Source organism: Brachionichthys hirsutus, chromosome 23 (assembly GCF_040956055.1).
Source record: "Brachionichthys hirsutus isolate HB-005 chromosome 23, CSIRO-AGI_Bhir_v1, whole genome shotgun sequence".
NCBI lineage: Eukaryota > Metazoa > Chordata > Actinopteri > Lophiiformes > Brachionichthyidae > Brachionichthys > Brachionichthys hirsutus.
In genome coordinates this window covers 6,794,272-6,816,145 of record NC_090919.1, presented here as the reverse complement: position 1 = coordinate 6,816,145, position 21,874 = coordinate 6,794,272, and the positions used below count along the sequence as shown (strand labels likewise).

The 21,874-nt window shown below is 40.0% G+C and overlaps 2 protein-coding genes across 2 annotated transcripts; one reads left to right on the top strand and one right to left on the bottom strand.

Annotated features, from left to right (window-relative positions):
* The first annotated feature begins 350 nt into the window (after window positions 1-350).
* On the top strand, window positions 351-5,327 carry LOC137911448 (carbohydrate sulfotransferase 12-like). The gene is made up of 5 exons (XM_068755821.1): window positions 351-456; window positions 972-1,144; window positions 2,663-2,797; window positions 2,935-3,236; window positions 5,087-5,327. Exons 1-5 carry the CDS (start codon window positions 351-353, stop codon window positions 5,325-5,327), a joined length of 957 nt encoding a protein of 318 aa, XP_068611922.1.
* A 4,612-nt stretch (window positions 5,328-9,939) lies between these two features.
* On the bottom strand, window positions 9,940-17,472 carry LOC137911786 (carbohydrate sulfotransferase 12-like). The gene is made up of 5 exons (XM_068756171.1): window positions 17,370-17,472; window positions 16,868-17,031; window positions 15,171-15,317; window positions 12,155-12,456; window positions 9,940-10,180 (listed from the first exon to the last, which is right to left on the bottom strand). Exons 1-5 carry the CDS (start codon window positions 17,470-17,472, stop codon window positions 9,940-9,942), a joined length of 957 nt encoding a protein of 318 aa, XP_068612272.1.
* Window positions 17,473-21,874: the final 4,402 nt, after the last annotated feature.

Here is a 21,874-nt window from a genome sequence, read left to right as displayed (position 1 = left end):
AACGCTATCCAGTTTAGTCTGAGGTAGTGGTCCGTAGATTTCTCTCAGAATCAGATCATCTATTAAAGAAATTTACAGCAAGGTAAGTGATGAGGTGAATGTGTGTGATTTATAGGTTACAGCAAATTTATGTATGACTGGTTAAAACTTTTGGACTGAAAACAAACATTTTCATGTAATTTGACATTTTATTGTGGATTTTGGGCTCTAACATTCTTATGAATCCACATTCTGGTATGTAAAGTACAGTTTTTGACTGTTGCCACAAATCACTCAAGCTTCTTTAAACCTTTTACTTTTACTGTTTCTGATTCACTGACAATGGTTGATATTCTATAAATTCAGCTTTAATGGCAGTATGTGCAAGATTACAGCCTTTGTTCCTTGGATGTGTGGGATTCTCCTCTGTCATCATGTTGGCCCTCTACCACCTAGACATGTTGCAAGGAAATACAGGTAAAATATGTGTTTCTCTCTTTATGTGTGTGTTTGTGTGTGAACTGAAATCCTAACAGTTCTTCTTGGGTGGCCTGGTTACGAATAAATGTATTTTGTGACATTGTTCAGGAATTAGACAGTGGATTATTTAAGAGTGGACTCGTGACTGTTTTGTTAGTGTTGTGGTTTCTCCAAGAACCACACAGTTGCTTCCTTGAAAAGAAGTACTTTATCTGAATTTTTGCAAGCGTCACTTAACAGGATGCCACGTCTGCACTCTGCAGCGTTGCACCCAGTGTCTTTGGAACGCCCCCTGCTGTCAGTGCATGGAACAACCAATATTTAGATGACAAATAGACAACTCGCTTTTTGTTTTTATCATTACAGTGACCACGCCACATTCAATGTTTATTCATTTCTTGGGTGTTTTTTTGTTCTCATCCCAAATCATCTGAATTGAAAGAGAACTCCCTGAATAAAATAAGTCATTCTAAATAGGTACTAACCATATTCTATTAAATGTTTTACAACAGAGATAATCCATCAGCTGCAGGAACAGAGAAAGCAACATCTGAGAGAAATGTGTGAGAGTGTCAAGGAGGAATTTCCTGAATGGAAGCGCAGTGCGGAAGCGATGAGTAATGGGGAACTGCATCACATCCTTGTGAATGACAACCATGGCGTCCTCTACTGTTACATTCCCAAGGTGATGAAGACCCCAAGAGTCCCCACACCTGCTTGACACAATGTGACACAAATGACTGTCATTCACCAGTGTTACTGAACATCTGTCTTATTTATGTTTGTTTGTTTACAGTGCATTTGGTATCTAACAGTTTGCCTCCTCCATATAGTTATCCTCCGACATGAAGCAGAAACATTTATATGCATTATTATATTTTTACTCGATTACTGTTTGAATGGGACAACGAGGCAACAGGTAAAGAGCGTGAGAAGTGTACCACACAACTGAGAGTGGTATTGTTTATTTTGTGTATATCAGTACAGATGATTCAGTTATTTATTGCATTACTATTTTATGTTCAAGTAGTTTGCAATCTCATTTTTCATTTCATTTTATTCATATTCACAATAATAAACATAAACAAAACATTACAAAGGCAAATAATAGTGCAGGAGAGGAAAATAAGCCGAAAGGGCTTATATAAAAATCCTCCCCTCAAGTTAAAATTAACAAAACAAAATCAATCAATATATATATAAAACAAAAAAAAAAGGAAGTTACATAAAAGCTAAAAAGGAAAAGATACACGGAAAAACCCAGCAAACAAACTGAGCAAAGGAAAGAAAGAAAATATAGAAAATAAAATAAAGTAAAATAAAATCAATTTTAAAAATAAAACCCAAAATCAAAACAAAAAAAAACAACAAGAACAAAGATCATACAAACTACAAATTAATTTCAAAATACTATACATGCCTGGACAGAATATACTTCACCAAATTAGACTTAAACATTGTGTACGTAGATAATAGTTTTAACAACTTGTCTAAAGAGTTCCAAAGTTGGGAACCACGGAATTTGATAAAGAATTTATGACTCGATGTACGACAAAGCGGTAAATGAAAATTTTTCTGACCTCTTACTGAATATGAATGGAAATCACATGATAACAGAATTTATGAAAAGTGCCTGGAATATCTTGTTTATAGTGAATAAATTTAAACATAAACAGACATGTATGAAGCGTATTAATAGAAAAAATAGACAAAAGTTTAAATTTTTTAAATAAAGGAGCAGATGGCGCTTGATTGTTCGAGTTTGTAATCATTCTCAAGAATCTTTTCTGAATTACGTGATCTTATTAAGGTTCGATGACCTTACTATGTTACAGTAAGTCAAATAAGGATAAATTAAACTGTGATATAATGTCATGAGACAGGAGTGATTAACTAAGTGAAATAGTCTTCTGATAATACCATAGGACTTCATAATTTATTTACATACATACTCAATATGGTTTCCCCAGGACAATCTATCATCAACTAAGATACCAAGAAATTTTTTACATGAGACTTGTTTGATTTCAATGTTGTTAATTAGCAGCTTTGAGTCCAGCTTAGGAAGAATTTTATTTTTGTTTTTAAAAAGCATATAATTTGATTTATTTACATTCAAGGAAAGCTTATTCATCTGAAACCATCTTGAGGCGTATTCCAGAGTGGTATTGGCATCTCAGACTGCTGATCCTGTGCTTTATAGGTGGCATGTTCAAACTGGAAGAGGTTCATGCTTTTCCTGGAGCACGGTGAGCCATATCGAGACCCCATGTCTTTTGGTGTGCACGGGAACCCACTGATAAAATTCCTAAAAGGAAACCCAATAGAAATGTCAAAGGTCAGTTCTTTTGATGCTTCAAACGCAGGAGAAAGATTAAACAGACTTGTAGACTCAGTCAGTATATTGATTAGAAGGTGATTCAGTGATACAGTAATTAATGGTGGAAAAGATTGATGTATATTTGTTGTTTACAGGCAAAGCTGAAGCACTACACAAAGTTCCTGTTCGTCCGGGACCCATTTGTCCGTCTCATTTCTGCCTATCGAAACAAGTTGCAGAAATACGTACCCAGTTTCTATGAATCCTATGGTCAGTTAATCCTGAAGCGCTTTGGCAACCAGTCTAATCCAGCAGAGACAAAGGATAAGACGCTTGCTTCTCGTGTCTTCCCATCATTTCACAACTTCATTCAGTTCCTGATTGACCCAAACACAAGGAAACCTTTTAATGAGCATTGGAGCCCGATGTACCAACTGTGCCATCCTTGCCTCATAAAGTAAGGCCAATACAGTAAGGGCTGTAGCTGTGAATGTCATGTCTGTGTTACTTAAAGGGATGAGTTTTTTGGAAATATTTTGTAGAAGACTAAAATGAATAATTACTGTCAATATTAATTGCTCTCCTGATTTTCTTCAATAATTATTTTGTTTTCTGTGGTCTGCTACCACAGTGAAGTTATGGTTGTCAATAACTAAAAAAATATAAAATAATTAAAAATAAAACTGTATATAATCAAATTTGTGAGGCAGGAATAAGGAATAATATTTAAGATAAAAATCATAATTATTTTAAAAAAGTTAAGTAAAGTTAAGTAAACCTGTTTGAATAAAACAAATACAGTGGAAGCTCAGTTCTCAAACATAATTTGTTCCATACTGATCAAAAAACGTCCTTGTTCGAAACTACATTTCCCATAAGAAATTATGGAAACTAGATAAACCCGTTCCCACGGACGGGATAAATTACCATTTGAATGCCTAAAGTTATATTAATATGTAACTACGTTGATCGAAACAACAGATAACACATAAAAGTGTAAATAGTATGGAAAAAAGTAGAATAAAAGTTAATTTAACATAATTTTACTTCTTTCTTTGGATCCATGGCTAAGAGCTCAAAACAATAATGTGATGAAACACGCACACGAAGCCAAACATTTCTTTCTCCTATGGCAGGTCGACTCAAACTGAACCTCCTCGGGTTGACACCGCATTCGTTCGCGTGTCTTCGGTTCACCTCGGCTCAGCTCCGCTCAATTAAATGACATTTTATTTCAATAGCGCCAGATCATAACTGAAAGTACTTTGAAGTACTTTGTCGACAGAGGCAAGAAAGAACTGCCTTTGATGCCAGAGAGCGAACATTTAATAGTCCACACTTAATGGTTGTATTACAATTAATTTCTATGGTGGTGGTGTTTATTTTTGCGAGGCGTTCAGGAGTAACACCTCTTCTGTATAATTTAACAATCTTAGGGGGTCGGGGAACAGACACCATCTCTATGGGGTTTTTGGTGGGTGATTGATCTCAAGGATGCTCAGAGATGGGTTTAGGACTACGTCTCTGTCTCCTGGTCCTGACTCTGGATCGTCAGGGTTTTGGTTCTCTAACAAACTCGGCCAGATTACTAGGAATGAAAGCTGCACCATCAAAGGTTAATATCTGCCAGAATATCCGCCAATTATCTATTAAGGCCACGTTGTTTTATGGACACCACCGAGACAGCCAGTGGTTGATTGTCAGAGGGCCAGAGAAAACAATACCAGAATCACTCGGGTTCACACATGCTCGGTTCGCTGCCACTCATGTGTTTGAACTCCGAAAATCTGTTTGACTTCCGAAGCATTTTATGAGAACTGAGGTTACACTGTAATGTAGAATCATATATTGTATCATTGCAATGTTACGGTATGTCTTATAATATACCTATATATGTCTAGTTGATTTCAGCAGCAGGAGAATTTAGTTCATTAGACAGTTGATTAGAAAAATCTGAAATCTATACCTGGCGCGACAGCGATGGAACTGAAGTCATACATAGAAGACAGCAGTAAATATATATATTTTTTGTTATTGACAGGTATATATGTTTAGGTTACAGAATTGACAGTGTTTATTTGTCTCCCCTTCTTATAGTATTGTAACGGTTCATGTTTTAGGAGTGTTCATCTTTGTGAGATCCACCGTGTGCTTATTCCAGCGTCCGACGGACGCTACAGTATTAAAAAAATTATGTCCAGGGTTCCTGACTTAAGATTCAAAATCTTTGATTTTATGGACTGTAAACTGCAAAATTATTGTCTGCCTTGAACCTGTTGGCTAATTTTGGTTTGTTTTTATTCTCAGGTATGATTTTATTGGCCATCAAGAGACTCTTTCAGAGGATGCTGAACATTTGCTGAGGATATTGAAGCTGGGCAATGGTATTAAGCTTTCTCCTGCCTATCAAAATGTGACGACCAAAGATTATTTATTAGCTTGGTACAAACCAGTGCCCCTTGAGGACAGGAAAAAGCTCTACCAGTTGTATGAGATGGACTTCAAGCTTTTTGGCTACCCAAAACCTGTTGAATTGCTTGATGGTTAAGATGAAGTTGATATTTGGGCATGTACGGTGAGGGTGGCCTCTCTGCAACTCCAATCACATCCTGTTTTTTTACGAGTGGATGTTGTCATTCTACATTTACATTCTACATTGGAAGGCTCTTTTTCTTTTTCACCAAGAATAATATGTACCAAGCCAATAAGCCAAAGCAGCCTGCTGTTGACGCTCTCCAATGTTTTCTTAACGTTATTATGTCAGAGAAATTCATTTATATTTTCATTGATATTGTGGTGACCACTGGGTAACGGGTCTCTTACCCAAGAGGTTTATGGGTAGTGGGTGTGGTTTTGCGCCCATAATGTTTTGGCGCTCTTATTGCATTCAGTCTGTTGTTGGCGTCTGAAGAGTAAAGAGCAGTAATCCACCTTGGTCTCCGAGTCATTCCTCATCCTGCCACAATATAAGTGTTATTGAGAAGAACAACCCCATCTAGTGGGCAGAGAAGATACTGTATGCAAATATATAAGCCACACCCCTGGAAAGTCAAGCAAGCCTTCTCGCCTACGGAGACATCCGTAGGCGAGACATCGCCTACGGGGACATCGTGTCCCCATCGTGCGTAGGGGACATTGTGCGTAGCGGCTGGACGTAGCGGTGGCCTCCCGGCCGAGAAAAAGTTAACGATGGTCCTTCCTGATTCATTTGTGTGCATTTTCTTTTCTTTTCTTTTTACTAGTGGATGTTCTCATTCTACATTTATCCATTGGAAGGCTCTTTTCCGTTTTCTTTTTTACCAAGAAGATTGGATGGTCTCCAATGTTGTCTTAATGTTATTATGTTAGCGGAATTCATTTATATTTTCATTGATATAAGTGTTATTGAGAGCATTACATAAAGAGGAACATAAAATGAAAAACAAAAGATTTCGTTTTTCGTTTTATGTTCCTCTGTGTGCCTGAAGCCGTGGGCCTTCACACAATTTTGTTATGTTAGCATAATGACAATAAAGAATCTTGAATCTTGATTATTTTACACAGGGTGTCTTGAGTGTTAAACTCTGACATATTGGCATCATGAGTGATCTGTCTGCTTTATTATCTCTGGCATGCAATTGCATAGCCTGGCAGTGTATACTCTGGATTAGTGAGTGCTGTGGCAATTACTTGAACATCCAAATGTGCAAATTCTCAAAAGAGTGCTATTTTAACAGCATAGTCACAAATCCACAAATGAGTGTATCCAGCCGTGTATTTCTTTCCTCCAAATAGTTCAAATAGTTGTGAATCCAGGTATTCAACCATTTGTTGAATCTGTGGAGATTTGCATTGTTCATTATTTAACTCTGTGTTGAATAAAGTCTAGACGAGACTTTATCTGATCTACCTCAGTCTTGCCATTAGTTGTGTTAGATATTCTAGGAGGCCAGAAACGGAGATAGTCATTGCGACTCTCTCCGGATCAATCCCCCCCCCCCCTTTTGTTTGTCCACCTACGTTGTAAATATTATGTGTCTTTTTAATTTATTGTTATATTGCATCAATGGAGTCACATTCCCGGAGAGGACCGAGCCACGGACAGAACCTTACTTGTGTAAAAATTTCAAGTTGATTGGGTTACTAGTTTTTGAGTTATGTGCGCGGACAGACAGACAAACGAACCCAATTGCAATACCCTCACCTCCCCTTTGGCGAGGGTAATAATAAGAAAACATAACTCACGATAAAATGAGAAAAACTTTTTGTCTGCCAATTGCACCTCAACTAGAGGGTCTCTGGTTCAAGTCCCAGCCCAGACAAAAATATGAAGTGTGGACTGGTAGCTGGAGACCTCAAGGCACTGCCGAGGTGCCCTTGAGCAAGGGCCCCATGTCCTTATTTTGCTTAGGGCCCCCAAATAACCTGGGCCTTGCTCGTGACCACAAGTGAGGGTATGAACGGAGATCGACTGGTAAATGGAGAGCTTCACCTTTCGGCTCAGCTTCCTCATCACCATGAAGGTGAAGGGAGCGCAGACACAGGGACGCACGCACATTAACATCTTGTGCAAGTTCCGCTTGCTTGATGTCAAGCTGAGATGGATTTCTTCCAGATGTGTTTCAGGAGGTGATTACAGACCTACGCAAACCACGAAGGATTGACTGGATGGTTTATTTTGCTGTTTTTGGGTTGATAAGGACCCAAAATCACCATAATAGTGTAGAAACATGGGAAAAGTGAGTTTATCATAATATGATACCCTTTAAGAGTTCTTGGTATCTTTATATACCAACCATGAAGTTAAAGTGAGTTGGACTTGATGTGTATTTTCAGATACAACCTGTCTAACTTGTACACGCCTTCCTTCTTACCATCTTATAAAACAAGCACGGACATAACATCGCTGTCAAGTGTTTTGATTGGACTCTCATAATGTAGAGGTACCAAAAAAGTGCATTTTCTATAGTAGTATCTGATCATTCTTCAAAGAAAATAAAGTTTGACTATGTTCTACTTCTGTACTATACAGTATGTTGTGTCATCCACCTCATGGTTGTGTCCCTTTTTGTGAGAGTGTCTCATATTTCTATGACAATGACCCTTAAGCGTTAGATTCAGATTAAACCTGTCTGACATGTACACACCTTCTTTCTTGTGAAACAAACACGGACATGTCGAGGTGAGACGGGCGTGGTCTTATATCATATATCAGGTCGTGTCCGGCCTCCTCCCATCTTCCACAGGCTCACCTCAAGGCTGTGTCCTGTCTGCCCTCCTGTTCATCCTGCACACCAACGATTGTCTGAGGACAGATTCATCGTTAAGTACGCTGACGACTCCGTCATCGTCAGCCTGCTCAGCGATGATGAAGTCAGGCATGGACAGGTCTTAGATGATTTTACAATCTGTTGTACGGAAGCATTCCTCCAGATCAATGCCTCTAAGACAAAGGAGGTGTGTATAGACTTCAGGCGTCCGTCCCCTGTTCCTCCTTGCAGCATTATTAACAACCATCCAGTGGAGCTGGTGCCCAAATACAAATATCTGGGAACCATAATCGACAACAAGCTCAAATTTGATGTGAACTGTGAGATGCTCTGCAAGAAAGGCCAGCAGAGACTCTTCTGCCTGAGGAAGCTCGCTGAGTTCCAGGTGGACAGGAGCCTGATGAAGATGTTTTATTGTGCCTTCATTGAATCCGTCCTCACTTTCTCTGCTGCACTAATATGGGCCAGCATTTCTGGCCCATATTAGTGCCGTTATTGTTCAGGTCAGTAACAGAAATTAAAACCAATGGTCATATACGACCCCACATGAATACAACAGCAATTAAACTCCTACTAAAGCCGGAAAAAGACCCCACCTTCCCTCCAAGCTACCGACCTCTATCGTTAATCAATGCCGACATCAAAATTATAGCTAAGGCGCTCGCGTCTAGACTCGAGACAGTAATTTTGTCAGTAATTCACAGTGACCCATCTCCTGTCCCCTCTTCACACCCCCTCTGGTCTTCCCCTTTCCCGCCTCTTTCCTCCTCCCCTTCCGGCATCCTCCCGGCTCGCTCTCAGGCCTGGGCTCTGGAATATGGGGTTGAGGTGTTGGGTGCAGGTGGGCCCGGCCGGCCTGCTGTGCCCCGTACCGCTGCGCTGGCCTTGGTTTTGTCGCCGGCTGTCGCACTGGAGCCCTGGGATGGTTCTGCAACTGGTCTAGTCGCTCGGCAATGGTGTCTCTGCTCAGGTTTTTTCTGGGAAAACTTCGTCACAAACTTTAAGCGTACCCTTTTTGATGAAAACCTCTCTGTAAATAGCCGGGCTGATTTAGCGATCTCTTCCTCCAAAATAAAACTAGCCTTGGCAACAGCCTGGCTTTGTGATTTGGCTTTTTTGAACAGAGCCTGTTGAGATTTGAGGCCTCGTTTTAATTCCTCAACCTTCTGTAGCCTTTGTTCCGTGTCCATATTCTTGTTTTTGTCTGTGTTTCGTTTCATAATGTCTCAGATTATACTCTTTCAGTACCCCACACTTACTCCACACAGAAGACACGCAGGTTCTCCAGCTACCTCCATGAACATGGACTCCGACTCCCACCTTGTTTGAAACCCCCGGTTCTCAGTGTCCACCTTCCGTTCTGCCATTTGATGTGTATCTGAAAGTTAACTTTACTGTTATGCTAACGACTTCTGCGCTAATAAATATTGAAATGAAGCGGCCGACTTCTTGCTGCGTCACTGTTGAATTGTGGGAAATGTAGTATTGGTCGTGTAAAAGCTCTGAGGGCTGCCGGCTTACTGCGGGCTGCAGGCCGGTTAATAAATCAATATCATCCCAGAAGAATCTGTATTTTGAAATAGAGACACAATCCGGAAGAAGAACAGAGTGCATCCAAGCAGCATATTGAAATACTAGTCATGCACTAGTCCACTGGCAATACAACAGAATGGCACGGTGGGGCAGGGGGTAGTGCTGTTGCATCACAGCGAGACGGTTCAACAGATTTTTATTAAGTAAAGAGTAGCTTGATTTGACAAAATCTGACAAAAATCAATAAAATTGGACTAACTACTGTTATCAATCCTGTACTTTGTAAATAAGTCTGTATTATTTCTTCATTGACAGTTATTATGGATTTGCTCCTCACTGGCTATAGATGAGTGATGTTATCAAAATCCTGACTTTATCTCAACTATCAAGCAATTCAACAGGCTTTGAATAGCCAAAAAGGTTGAAGTCCATCTCATACAACTGGTACAGCTTCCTCCTGTCCTCTGTGAGTGCTGGTTTGTACCATTTGAATAGAGACTCTCGAGTAGTCGCATTAATATATGCAGAAGGGAACTTAAAGTAATTCTCCAGCTTCAACATCTTCAGCAGCTGTTCAGCATCTTCTTGAAGAGTCTCTTGATGGCCAATGAAATCATATCTGAGAAGTAAAACAAACACAAACAGCCCATAATAGTAAATAAGAATACTACAATAATAATGAGGACAATAAGGACTATTATACAAAATTAAATGATAATTAGGATTTCACGGTGCAGCCCAACAATTTTCAAAATAAGCAGAAAAAATGGGGAAAAAGAGTTAACTGGACATGATTAAAGGTGTTGTGACCTCTGCTAAGGAGATTATGTTTTCTGTCTGCCTGTTAGCAAGATAACGCACAAGGTTCTGGATGGATCCTGATGACATGTTGGGAATCTGACCAGGAACAGTTGATTACATTTTGGTGATCAGCCACAAGAGATCCTGGATTCTGGATCACTTTGGAATTTTTGTTGGCATTGCAGTCAATGCAGCTTCAAAATTTGTTCCTCAATATCTCCGTTAATTATTGTCCGATGTTTATGGAATTTTACATTTTTCATGTAGGGCGGGGACCTCCATCTTACTACCAAATTTCCTCCGGATCAGATCCGGATTGCGGATACTGTTGTGATCTGGATTTTCCCATTTACTTACAATGGAGGCTTTTTCAAAATAAAATCTAACCTTGTACAATATGCATTCTATTCACTCAGCAAAAATCACAGTCATAAAGGGGTCCGATATGCACCATCATGCAAAATGTCTTCTGGATCTGTTCAAGAATGAGGTCCGGAAAAAATATCTACGTTTAACTCCATTTGTGAGGGTTGCTATGGAGACTGTTGCTGCAGGTTGATTTTTGTTCCTGCACAGCTGCGGAGGCATCGTTGAACTGAACGACACGCACCTGTTACTTATCTCACCAAATCAGCTCATGCCTCGTTCAACCAGACTCTAGAGTCTAGACCAAGCATGAGCAAACCAAGGCCCGGGGGGCCATATGCGGCCCGTTGGGCTATTTAATCCGGCCCGCCGAACATGTCCAAATTATATCATTAATTATAGTATTATAATTAAACCTCAATCTTTGACCTTTTTCCTGTAATGCTACCTGTAAAAGGTAAAATCCTTTCATGTAATGGCTTTTGCATGTTATTTATATTAGCTCACACAAATACTCCATCCATCTCTTCCTGGCCCGGCTAGAACCCATTGTGGCCCACAAGTCAAAAGGTTTGCCCACCCCTTATCTAGATGGTTCTCTGCCAGAATATCCTCTCAGTTTTATTAGTATTTTCAGGTTCTCCTGTTCTATGTGTTCATTTTTTATTCCCTTGTTCTATCTTTAATACCTGAGGAAACATATCCAGTGGAAATTGGGGTGAATTTTCACAACAAAACAATTTTGTTGTTGGACAATTTCAATAATATCTGTCTTACCTCCACGAAGGAGGTTCTCTTTTTTGTTGGCCTTACCAACACACTGTGGAATTAATTAGTAGTGGGCAAACATATTTGTTGTGACTTAAAAAGCTATGGATCTAGATCCAGAAGAATCCACCATTACTTAAAATTTGATTTTTGTAAGGTGGAATTATTTGAGAGCTACAAAATCTTCTAAGTTTTACTTGGTGATCTGTGAACTTAGAATTATTTTATAGTTAGAACATGTTCTTTGCTCTTTTGGTTTTCTATGATTTGTCGATTAACCAGCTGTGTTAATAAATAACTTTAATTTACCAACATCTGTTTTAATGTCCGTTTACTCTTCCACCACAATTTAAAAAACATTTGAAAAAAAAAGTTTATGTATGTTTTCAACAAGTTATGTTAAAACAACTTAACTGCTGTTGATTCCAGAATTAAAATTATTACTCATGAGCTGTTTCTACACTGTGAGATACAGCTCAACTTAACACAATATTTAACATGCTGCCACAGTACTACAATCTGAAATGGAACAAAAAAGTGTTTTTTACCAACATTTACTCAGTGGCAGAATTTGTTATTTTTTTACTTTATCCTCAGGTCAATAAGCCTCACACTGGCATGACATTCACAGCTACAGTTTTGACTGCAATGGCCTTACTGTATGAGGCAGGGGTGGCATAGTTGGTACATCGGCCTCCAATGCTCATCCAAAGGTTGTGCTGTCTTTGAGTCAATCAGGAACTGTATGAAGTTGTAAAATGTCGGGTATATTTCAGATGCAATTGCCTCTTCCTTTGTTTTTGGTTTATTAGTCTGGTTACCATACTGGTTCAGAATTAGCCAACTATAGCCTTGAAAGTGCGGCTGTCTGGAATTGTGGATCTTGTCTCGATAGGCAGAGATGAGCCGAACAAATGGGTCCCGCACAAACAGGAACTTTTTGTAGTGCTTCAGCTTTTCCTGTAATCCAGAAATAAATATATATCAACTGTCAATCGCACAAATTCCGTGTGTATGGAGTAAGTTACTAATGGGTCGAACTCGGGTCGGCAACCTAAGACACACGTGTCATGGCTGGCACGCAAGGGCGTTTATGTTGGCACGCACAGAATATTAAAAAGAAAACAAATATTGTGTTTTATCATGTTTAACACCTGTCAAGTTAGGTTGAGGCCAAATGTCTCCCTCTCTAGGCCAACTTAAAGGATAACAGCTTTTTGCATTTATAAAATAGATTAAAACACCTGACGGATACAGCTTACGGGGAAGGTGGCGCTATTAGAACGCTTAGAGGCATTTTAATTAGAATTTACCCAATCATAATGTTTCTTTAAGAATAAATAATTTTCCTAATATGTCTGTTAACACAATAAATCAGAATTAATCAGGTGTTAGAGAATTCCTGAAATGAAGAGACAAGCTGAAAGTAGCACAGTAGTAGTAGTAACGTAGTGTAAATCATTACGTTGTGAGTGCGCAGATGGGGTCATGTGCGTCCTAGATTCACTGCGAGGGTCTTAGGAGTTCAGTAGGCTAGCTTAGCAGTGGTGTTTGTATGACGAGTAAACCAAGTTTCTGTTGTTCTTTTCAACAAAGATGGATTTACTTCAAGAGGAGAATGGGCAATATGTAGGACATCGAGAGTGCGGCAGCATTTTGAGACAAAACACAAAGAAATGTGAGTGTTTTATATGGATAAAGGATGTGATGTTTTAATGCAAAGGCTCAGTTTTATGTATTTTTGTGATAGGACTGTTGAGAGGTTGGATGCCGTCAGGAGAACCAGAGGTGATTCCTGGAAAATGTATTAAACAAACCTGTGTGGAAGGCGTTTGGGACGCACATGTATGTTTTAGTTGATTTAGGGTTTTAATATTAAAATAGTTTTGCATGCATCTGTAATTTTGTATTATTTGTTTTTACAGTGGCATCCTGCTGTCGTTGTGGTTTTGTGTTTTGCTTATGTTTGTTAGTACGTCCTAGTCGTGGCGTCATATCTGTAAAGGACGGACTAACTCCTTATTTTTATGTCTGTCTGTTTTGTGTGTCGGTCACAGTTCAGTCGGGTTAGGGGGATCTATTATTTGGGATCTGGTTTTCTTGCAGTGTGTTTTCTTTCTTTTAAAGAGTTAAAGTTTGCAGTGTTCATTTGAATATTTTTAAGTTTGGGTTTTGCATGTTGGCCCGCCATATGGTGTCTATGGCGTTTAGATTAGGGTGACCAGATCATCACCGTAAAAATGTGGGGCAAAGGAGGGACACTTCGCAAGGTGGTGGTCAGGAGGGCCGATGGCGCAGATTGGCAGCCTCGCTCCTGTCAGGCTGCCCCGGGGCAGCTGTATCTGCCCCAGGACAGCTGTGGCTACAATAGTAGCTTCACCACCACCAAGTATGGAGTGAATGAATAATGCACAATGTGAAGCGTCTTTGAGTGTCCAGAAAAGCGCTCTATAAAATCAACGCATTATTATTATTATTATTTCCAGACATGTATTTTGTGTAATTAAGTGTAACTCAGTATAAATTAAGTTGTGCATTTAAATAACTGCTCATTTGACTTGTTCCAAAGTCTTTTATTTTATACAACGTCTTGAAAAAACATGTAAATAAACATTCCACAAAGAATGGGGCTATCAATTGTTATTATTTTTTGTAATCTTGTGTTGTTAAAAAATAGATAAAAACTCATTTAAATAGTAGGTATCCCATCCCCAGTCAGAACTGCTGCTGCAGGTTGATTCCGAAAACTTCATGTGAAGTAAGAACAACGGATTGAGAATCCCCTTGAGCTGCTTTTACCCGGAATATACTTGTTCCCGGTCACGGGTTTAGGAGCAGCTGTGTTTTTTAGCAGATTGTTCCATGTTTTTCTCCGATAAACGATCATTTCCTGCGGCGTGGCTTTCTTTGTGCTAATGTTGTGGGAAAGTAGAACCGCATGCAGTGAACGATGACAGGCAGCTGTCAATCATACCGGAAGGACAAAGCATCCAATCAGAAACGGACTCAATCAGAAAGAGACTGAGAGAGAAAGGAGAGGAATAGCTAATCCCGCGATGGTGTCGCTATGTCTTTAAGTATTAAAATAAAATATGTGACGGTGAGATTAAAATGCGGGACACAGCCTCAATTTGCGTGATGCCAGATTTGAGCTAAACATGCTGTGCAATCCCGCACAATGTGGGACGTCTGGTCACCCTAGTTTAGATCTCCATAACATCGGCTTAAGCAATGACAGTGAGGGAACCAGACCATTTTGTTTGTACAAATAAATATTATTCCATTTATTTGGGATCCTCTTTTTATTTTTCATCTCGATACCGTAACACCGGTATGCTAGTATGCTAAACAGAGCAGCACCTTCAAGACGTTTTGTATCGGTAAAAATCGACCGCGATAAGTTCTGTGTGTGTCCTACACAACACTGATTTATAGATGTGCACTATTACATTTAACGTAGGAATTTGGTAGTTAAGTGAATATGTTTAAATACTGCAAAAAAAACTAAAAACAGATAATTTACAAGTGCTTTTATTCAATAAGTGTTGGCACTTTGGGCTTGAGTGTATTGTAAAGTGACACGTGTCATGAAAAAGGTTGCCGACCCCTGGTCTAACTGAATCTGATAGTTTATTAGTTGTGTTTTTCTGGTAACTTGATGTGAATTGACTTACCTTAACCTCTCTTTTTGGGATTTCTTTTAGGCAAGGAATGGCTTTATGATCGTGGATTGAGTCATGATCTAAAGACGTGAGGTCATAATCTGCTGGCATTCCATGTCTCAAGGCAAATAAAAGCCTTTTCCAGTTTGTACATGCAACCTGTAAGAAGGATGATGGTGTAATTAAAAAAAGTATTCAACATGAAACAACAAAGTCTTATCCACTTAATATCAGATCATTTTGGGGGGGATTCTAACTAATTCGGCACCAAGACATCTTCAACGCAGCCATATGCTCCGCGCCAGCCGTTTTCAAGGATTTTATTTCGAGACCCACAGAATATTGTTTTCTGACTATTTAAACACAGTATACAAGCATATTCTAAAAGTTTGTTTCTATCTGTTTCCTTTCTTTAATTATTGGTAGTTGAACATAGGCTTTATGTCCACCTGTCTCTCATCTCATTCATCCACCTTCAATTCAATTACATTTTATCACATAGCACCAGATCACAACAAAAACTTATCTCAAGGCACTTTACAGGAGTAGCAGGGAAAGACAGAACCCAACTTGACCCACGAGCAAATTTGAAAATCTGTTAAAAATACACATAAACTCTGATTTACTTTTACTTTTCATGCTTGGTGTATAAAGATACCAAGAACATTTTAGAACCTTTTGGTGATGATCCAGATCAACATGTGGATGGTGTAAATCAAATTATGAGGGAAATTAGCTGCTAGGCGGATGTCTGCACTCTGATTTTCTAGTTATAATTGCTATTATTAGAACTTACATTGTTATAGTTCTTTTTCAAAGTACTCAAGGCCCATTCATGTAAGGAAAGTTAGAACAAAACTGGCTCGAGAGAATGATGATATGATGGTCAAGAAGGGAAATAAGAAATCTTGATGCTTCAGCATACAGAGAAGTTTTGAAAAAGTATATGCCTCAAACTTTGTGGGACAGTGTCCTCTTCCAAGCACACAAACTCCTAAATCTTGTATATGTGTGTGAAGTGTGTATCCTGTGGTGAGGTGGTCTCCAACCACCGGTCCGTGAGGCATTTGTTACCGGACCGCACAGAATAACGAATGTATACAATTTCCGTTGTATCGATTATTAGCCTCTGAAATGTGTTTTATTTTGAAAAAAGACCAAATTTTCGCCAACGTAACAATCGCCTGTGAATTTTAATGATACGTTACTAAAAACAGACGTGAACTAGCGAAAATTTAATTAAAAAACAAAAGTCTTTGGAGAGCTTCTTTGCTAATGGGAAAGTCCAACTGAGGAGGAAGAACAGAAGGAAGAAAAGAAAACTTCTTTGAACAGACAAACCAGGAGTCAGACTTAAAAACACGGTTTATCAACAGCTGCCTGGCTTCGTTCAATGAAGGGGTCAAAACGGTTCGGCACATAGAGACCAAGTACCCTGGATTAAAAAACAAGAACCCTGAAGTAAAAGACAAGAATGTGAAATTTATTAAACAAAAAAACGGGAACATGAAGGCCAGAAGCAATTATTGAGACCACAACTTATGGTGAGTAGATATTGGTGTAATACTTACTTAGTTATTGCAAGGGCATAAAATAAAGTTTATATTGGTAAGATCATATTCCTCTTTTTTTTTATTTAATTACCACCCCCCGGCCCCCCCGGTCCGCGAAAAAGTTGGCCGCCATGTACGTGTGGCTGTCTGTATCACCTTGGGAATGTAACAGTAGATGATGCGATGCTCGTCGTCATAAAGGAAGTTTGCCAGGTCCCCATTACTCAAATGATCTATATTGTAGTTCCACTTCCTTTGAAGACTGTCACACGTTTGTCTTAGCTGCTGCTGTCTCCGTATCTGCCGTGTATGGATCGGCTCTGTTGTGATGAGAAGATGAAGATAGGTTCTCTATTGTCAGTTTTCTTGGAGTATTAGTATTATTTTAGGCTACGTCTCTTGAGGAAATGGTGTAAAATAAAATAAAAAGTTAATCATTCATAAAAAGGTCTATAAAAATACCCCCCCCCCCCCCCCCCCAAATAAATGCAAATATTGAATCCCAAAGTAACCAGAGGTGAGGTCACAGATCTTCCACATGCAATGCAAGAAGAAGCACAGCCAAACATTCGTTAAACAAATGACATAACATTATTCAATTTAAAAAATGAAAATTGTGAAAGCATCACACACTCACTTTTAAACTTATGTATCTTACCTATCTTTTTTTGCGGCGTGCCTATTTGGTTAAAGGACAACGTGATGAAGAACAGGATTATCACTAATCCAAGGAACACGCCGACTCTTTTCCATGATGCCATGGCACTTAGAATTAAACAAGGAGTCAGTTTTTGTTAATGAATCAGAAAGATTAAAAGTACGCCGTGAGTGATTGAAAGTTTCAGGTAGCATTTGAAACTACACACGGTCAAAAAACTGTCTAATTTACTGGAATGTTGAAAAATACAAGATTTTAAAATAAGTCTTTCTTGATGTTCTTCTAAAAAAACTAAACGAGAGCAATATTTTTAAATCCATTTGTGGAGAAACAGTATGCCTTAATATTTGCCTTAGTAAAATAGTTTTACTGTAATCTAAATATCATACAGTCAGTCATCTCATTACCTACCTTGCAGCAATGTTCGTTGATAGAAGATATGATTCTGACAGATATCTACTTCTCAAAAAGCCCAGACTACAATGGCACAAGATCCGTGCTCCAAATGTGTACTCTGAAGAGCTGGCTGTCAGCAGAGCAAATAGTGCAAACTGTGTATTCCTCCTGAGGTTACACCACAGTACCGTATTACAATACAAGATGAGTCACGCCATTGTTAACCAACATAAATGTAGGCCGAAGAGGAGGCGAGGGTATTGCAAATGGGTGCGTTTGTTTGTTTGTCTGTCTGTTTGTTTGTCTGTCCGAGCGCATAATTCAAAAACTAGTAACCCAATCGACTTGAAATTTTTACACAAGCAAGGTTCTGTCCGTGGTTCGGTCCTCCCTGAGAATGGCGTTGATCTGGATCTGGATCCAGATTCTGGAATTATTTTTACATCTGGAATTGTGCCTGTGCTGTAAACTGCCACTTTAAGAGGGAGGGACACGAATGGCATGATGGGAAAAAGAGTCCAGAAGGAGGCTTGTAGTACGTTCTGGAGCAGCAAGCTAGAGCAGGTTTGGCCCCTCTAATCCGGAAGCCCTGTTTACTGTCTCACAAGATCAAATAGTCTATTGGAGGCGGGGTCTGCAATCTCTGATTGTCGTTTTCTAGTTATTAAAGAAGCTGAACAGTGAAACGGCTACTTGATGTCCTCTGTCACCGTGTGGTACGCTGGCGCCACCACCAGGGACAGACACAGACGGCAGCGCATTGTAGGTGCTGTAGAAAAGGTGATCGGCTGCAAGCTGCCATCCCTCCAGGACCTGTATGTCTCCAGGACTCGGAGGCGTGCAGGTCGGATCACAGCCGAGCCTTCTCACCCTGACCCTGTCCCCTCAGGCAGGAGGCTACGGTCCATCCGGACCAGAACCTCCCGCCACAAGAACAGCTTCTTCCCCGCTACTATAAGACTCATGAACACTTAACAATTCTATATCGGACATTTGAACACTTTAGTTTTACTTGCACTGTTCTGTTTGCACTGCTTGACTGTGTTAGTTGTTATTGCTGCTGATACCCATCTGTGGAGCCACTCCTGATGCTGCTGTTTTTGTAATGGGTTCTGTATTCATTCATGTGTTTTCTCAACTGTATCCATAGGATTTTAGGGTGTACCCCCACAGCATAGCACTGCAAGCTTGCATTTTATTCCTGTCCTTACCTTCTGTTACGAGTTGTACTGAGAAAGAAATCCTAGTCTGTGAACCTCACTGATAATGGCAATAAAAACTGATTCTGATTCTGATTCAAAAATGCCTCTGAGATGATACCCCATATCCTTGCATGGGGCATTGACTAGGAAGCGCACTTTTGTCGTCAAATGAAGGCATCCTGATGGAGCATTTTGAAAACCCTGTCTGCTTTCATTGAAAATGTTGTACTTGTATATAATCAAGTAATAAAATATTGATGGATACACAGAAATATATTCATATAGAGATGGTCCCCAATTATTGACGCAGTTACGTTCCCAAGACCCAATCGCTAAACTATTTTGTCATTGAACGAATCCCCCATTGACCGACTTTTTGTGTGGTCAAAAAATGTTGAGACTCTGTGATGCGCTGGCGACGCTTCCGGGGTGTACCCCGCATCTTGTCCATAGAAAAGCTGGGATAGGTTCCAGCAACACCAGCGGATAAAGTGGACATCGAGATGAATGAGCGAATGAAAAACGTTTTAGATTTGCATGCAATCAAGCCATTTCTACTGTTCATGTCTACGTACTCACAACTCTGCAGCGCATTCTGCTTATCAAAACGTAGATTCTCTGTCGCGAAACGCATGCTTTCAAATGTCAGAATCCGTTAAACGAGTACGTCGTTAGGTAAGGACCACGTATTATTTACCGGTACTCTCTATATGTATTACAAATACTCTCTTTGTTTTTGATGTTTGCCTTTTATATGAACAAACACGAAGGGAGGAGGTTCTATAGGCAGCGAGAGCAGGATGGAGCTCGGACAGCGAGAGCAACCAGGACACACAATGGCAACAAAGCCAGCGTTCTGTTGATTCTCCCACAATGCTTTTATGTACAGCATGTGTAAACATATCTGTTACATAATTATATCATTCAATTGTTCGTTCATTCGTTTTCAACTGCTTATCCGGATCCAGGTCCTAAATAATTATATACTGAATGTATTAAATAAACAATGTGATGGTTATGAATTAGTCACTCATAGTCATCCCATCACACAGAGGATTTTTTTATCTTCGATCCTTGTATACCATCATTACGACATGTTTTTTGTCTTTGTGACTGTATGTAAATCGGTTTTCATGGAAAGCTAGTTTTAGTAAACATGGTGACACACCCAGCATCTGTTGTAGTATTGCAGCGCTGTATTTCCTTACCAACTTTGCAATTACTGAAAACACTCAGTAAACTTGATTTGTGTTGTAATCCTGACTCATTATTGACTGTACACTAGATAAAAGAACCGAGGGAAAATGGAGAATTCTAACAGCAGTACTATTGTGTTACCGGTACTTTGACAACCAGTAAAACATTGTATATGTGTTTTAATTCTTCTTTGTTTATATGTGTTTGGTTTTACAGTTAAACTTAAACCTAATGTGCCACTAATTGGCACTGAAGTTAATTATTTACAGGCTTGGGTCTGCCTCTCAAGTTGATTGTTAATTTCAATTTTGTGTTTATATATATATATATATATATTATATATGCTGGAGCCTATCTCAGCTGGCCACGGGCGATAGGCGGGGTACACCCCAGATGAGACGCCAGTGTATCACCGGGCCACACATAGACAGGCAAGCACTCGTTTTTTGGAAGTGGGAGGAAATTGGTCTTCATTATGGTTATAAATAATTATGAAAATGAATGCAGCCTCGTGGGTAGCACAGGTAGTGCGGTTAGCAGGAGCTTATGTAGCATTGCCAGTTTCTCCTTGGACCGGTCCCAAGGCCGGATAAATGCAGAGCGTTGCGTCAGGAACTTTAACGTGCAAATATCCATAAATAAGAAACAGATCGGTCGAGGCAAGGGTTAACTTTGATTGAAGACGGTTCGCCTCTCATCCCAGAGGCGTCCGATCTGAGAGTCTGGTCCTGGGTCCAGATGCTTATACTCCTGTTGGAGCAGAAAGCAAAGAAACAAAGGACCTACAGTATTTACAGGTTGTATGGAAACACTGAAACCAGGTTGACAAAATACTTTTTTAAGCTTTATTACAAAACATGACAAAAGAACACACACGTATGTTGAAATCCACATTCACAAAACACGGTCCATTCGAGGTCCATTCTGTCTGGCTGTCTGCGACTGACATCTTCTGTCCATGTCCAGTTTCACACAGACACAAATCTGACAGGCGACCTTCAACCCGCCATCCTCTTACTCTTGAGCAGGGACAGCCCAGTCACGGCCACTGTAGCCAATCAGATGGCCTCGTCTCCGGCAGGACCAGTCCGACCGGACGCTCTATGGCTCGGGAGTCCTTTGGTGCCTTTGGACACGCTAAAGTGTGTGTGGGGGGGGGCGGTGTCCGAGAGACAGAGAACCGTTGGAACATTTGCAGCGCCAGCAGGAGAGGAGAATGCAACAGAAACGAAAGCGAGACATTATGGCTTTGCTACGTCTACACACGTAGACACGTCGTCTTCGGATCTCTCCAACATTCAGGTTGGGAGATCACACTCGTACTGCGAGTATGCACATTTCCTATTTACAGCCGACACATTTGCCTCATCCTGAGTTTTATCTCACTGTCCTTTCTCTTACATGCTTATATATTACTCATAAATGTTTGCAGTCTCTCTTCATGCCACGGCTTCAGCTCAAAGGCCAAATGGCCATTTAACATTCCTCCCAGTGGCATACGTTGCTTTTTATTGCGCTCAATACACCTTTTCATATTGAACTTTCTTCACATTGAGCCAGTGGTGCTGGTGCTTTAAACATAGGAAAGCTTGATATCTCCTCCTCTAGGCCTTTTATTCCTTCCCCCAGCCCATCCCCCAGCCCATCATCCATGTCAATCGCCTGTGCTGAGATCTTCTCCACCCCCTGAGACCTCTTTCTCTCCCCCGT

Excerpts from the sequence above, each read along its gene's own strand:
- LOC137911448 (XM_068755821.1), top strand. The coding sequence starts at position 351 with ATGGCAGTATGTGCAAGATTACAGCCTTTGTTCCTTGGATGTGTGGGA. Across the intron at positions 457-971 it reads CATGTTGCAAGGAAATACAG|AGATAATCCATCAGCTGCAG; the intron begins GTAAAATATGTG and ends GTTTTACAACAG. Across the intron at positions 1,145-2,662 it reads TCTACTGTTACATTCCCAAG|GTGGCATGTTCAAACTGGAA; the intron begins GTGATGAAGACC and ends TGTGCTTTATAG.
- LOC137911786 (XM_068756171.1), bottom strand. The coding sequence starts at position 17,472 with ATGGCATCATGGAAAAGAGTCGGCGTGTTCCTTGGATTAGTGATAATC. Across the intron at positions 15,318-16,867 it reads TCTACTGTTACATTCCCAAG|GTTGCATGTACAAACTGGAA; the intron begins GTGATACAGACA and ends TCCTTCTTACAG. Across the intron at positions 10,181-12,154 it reads TGCCACCCCTGCCTCATACA|ATATGATTTCATTGGCCATC; the intron begins GTAAGGCCATTG and ends TTTACTTCTCAG.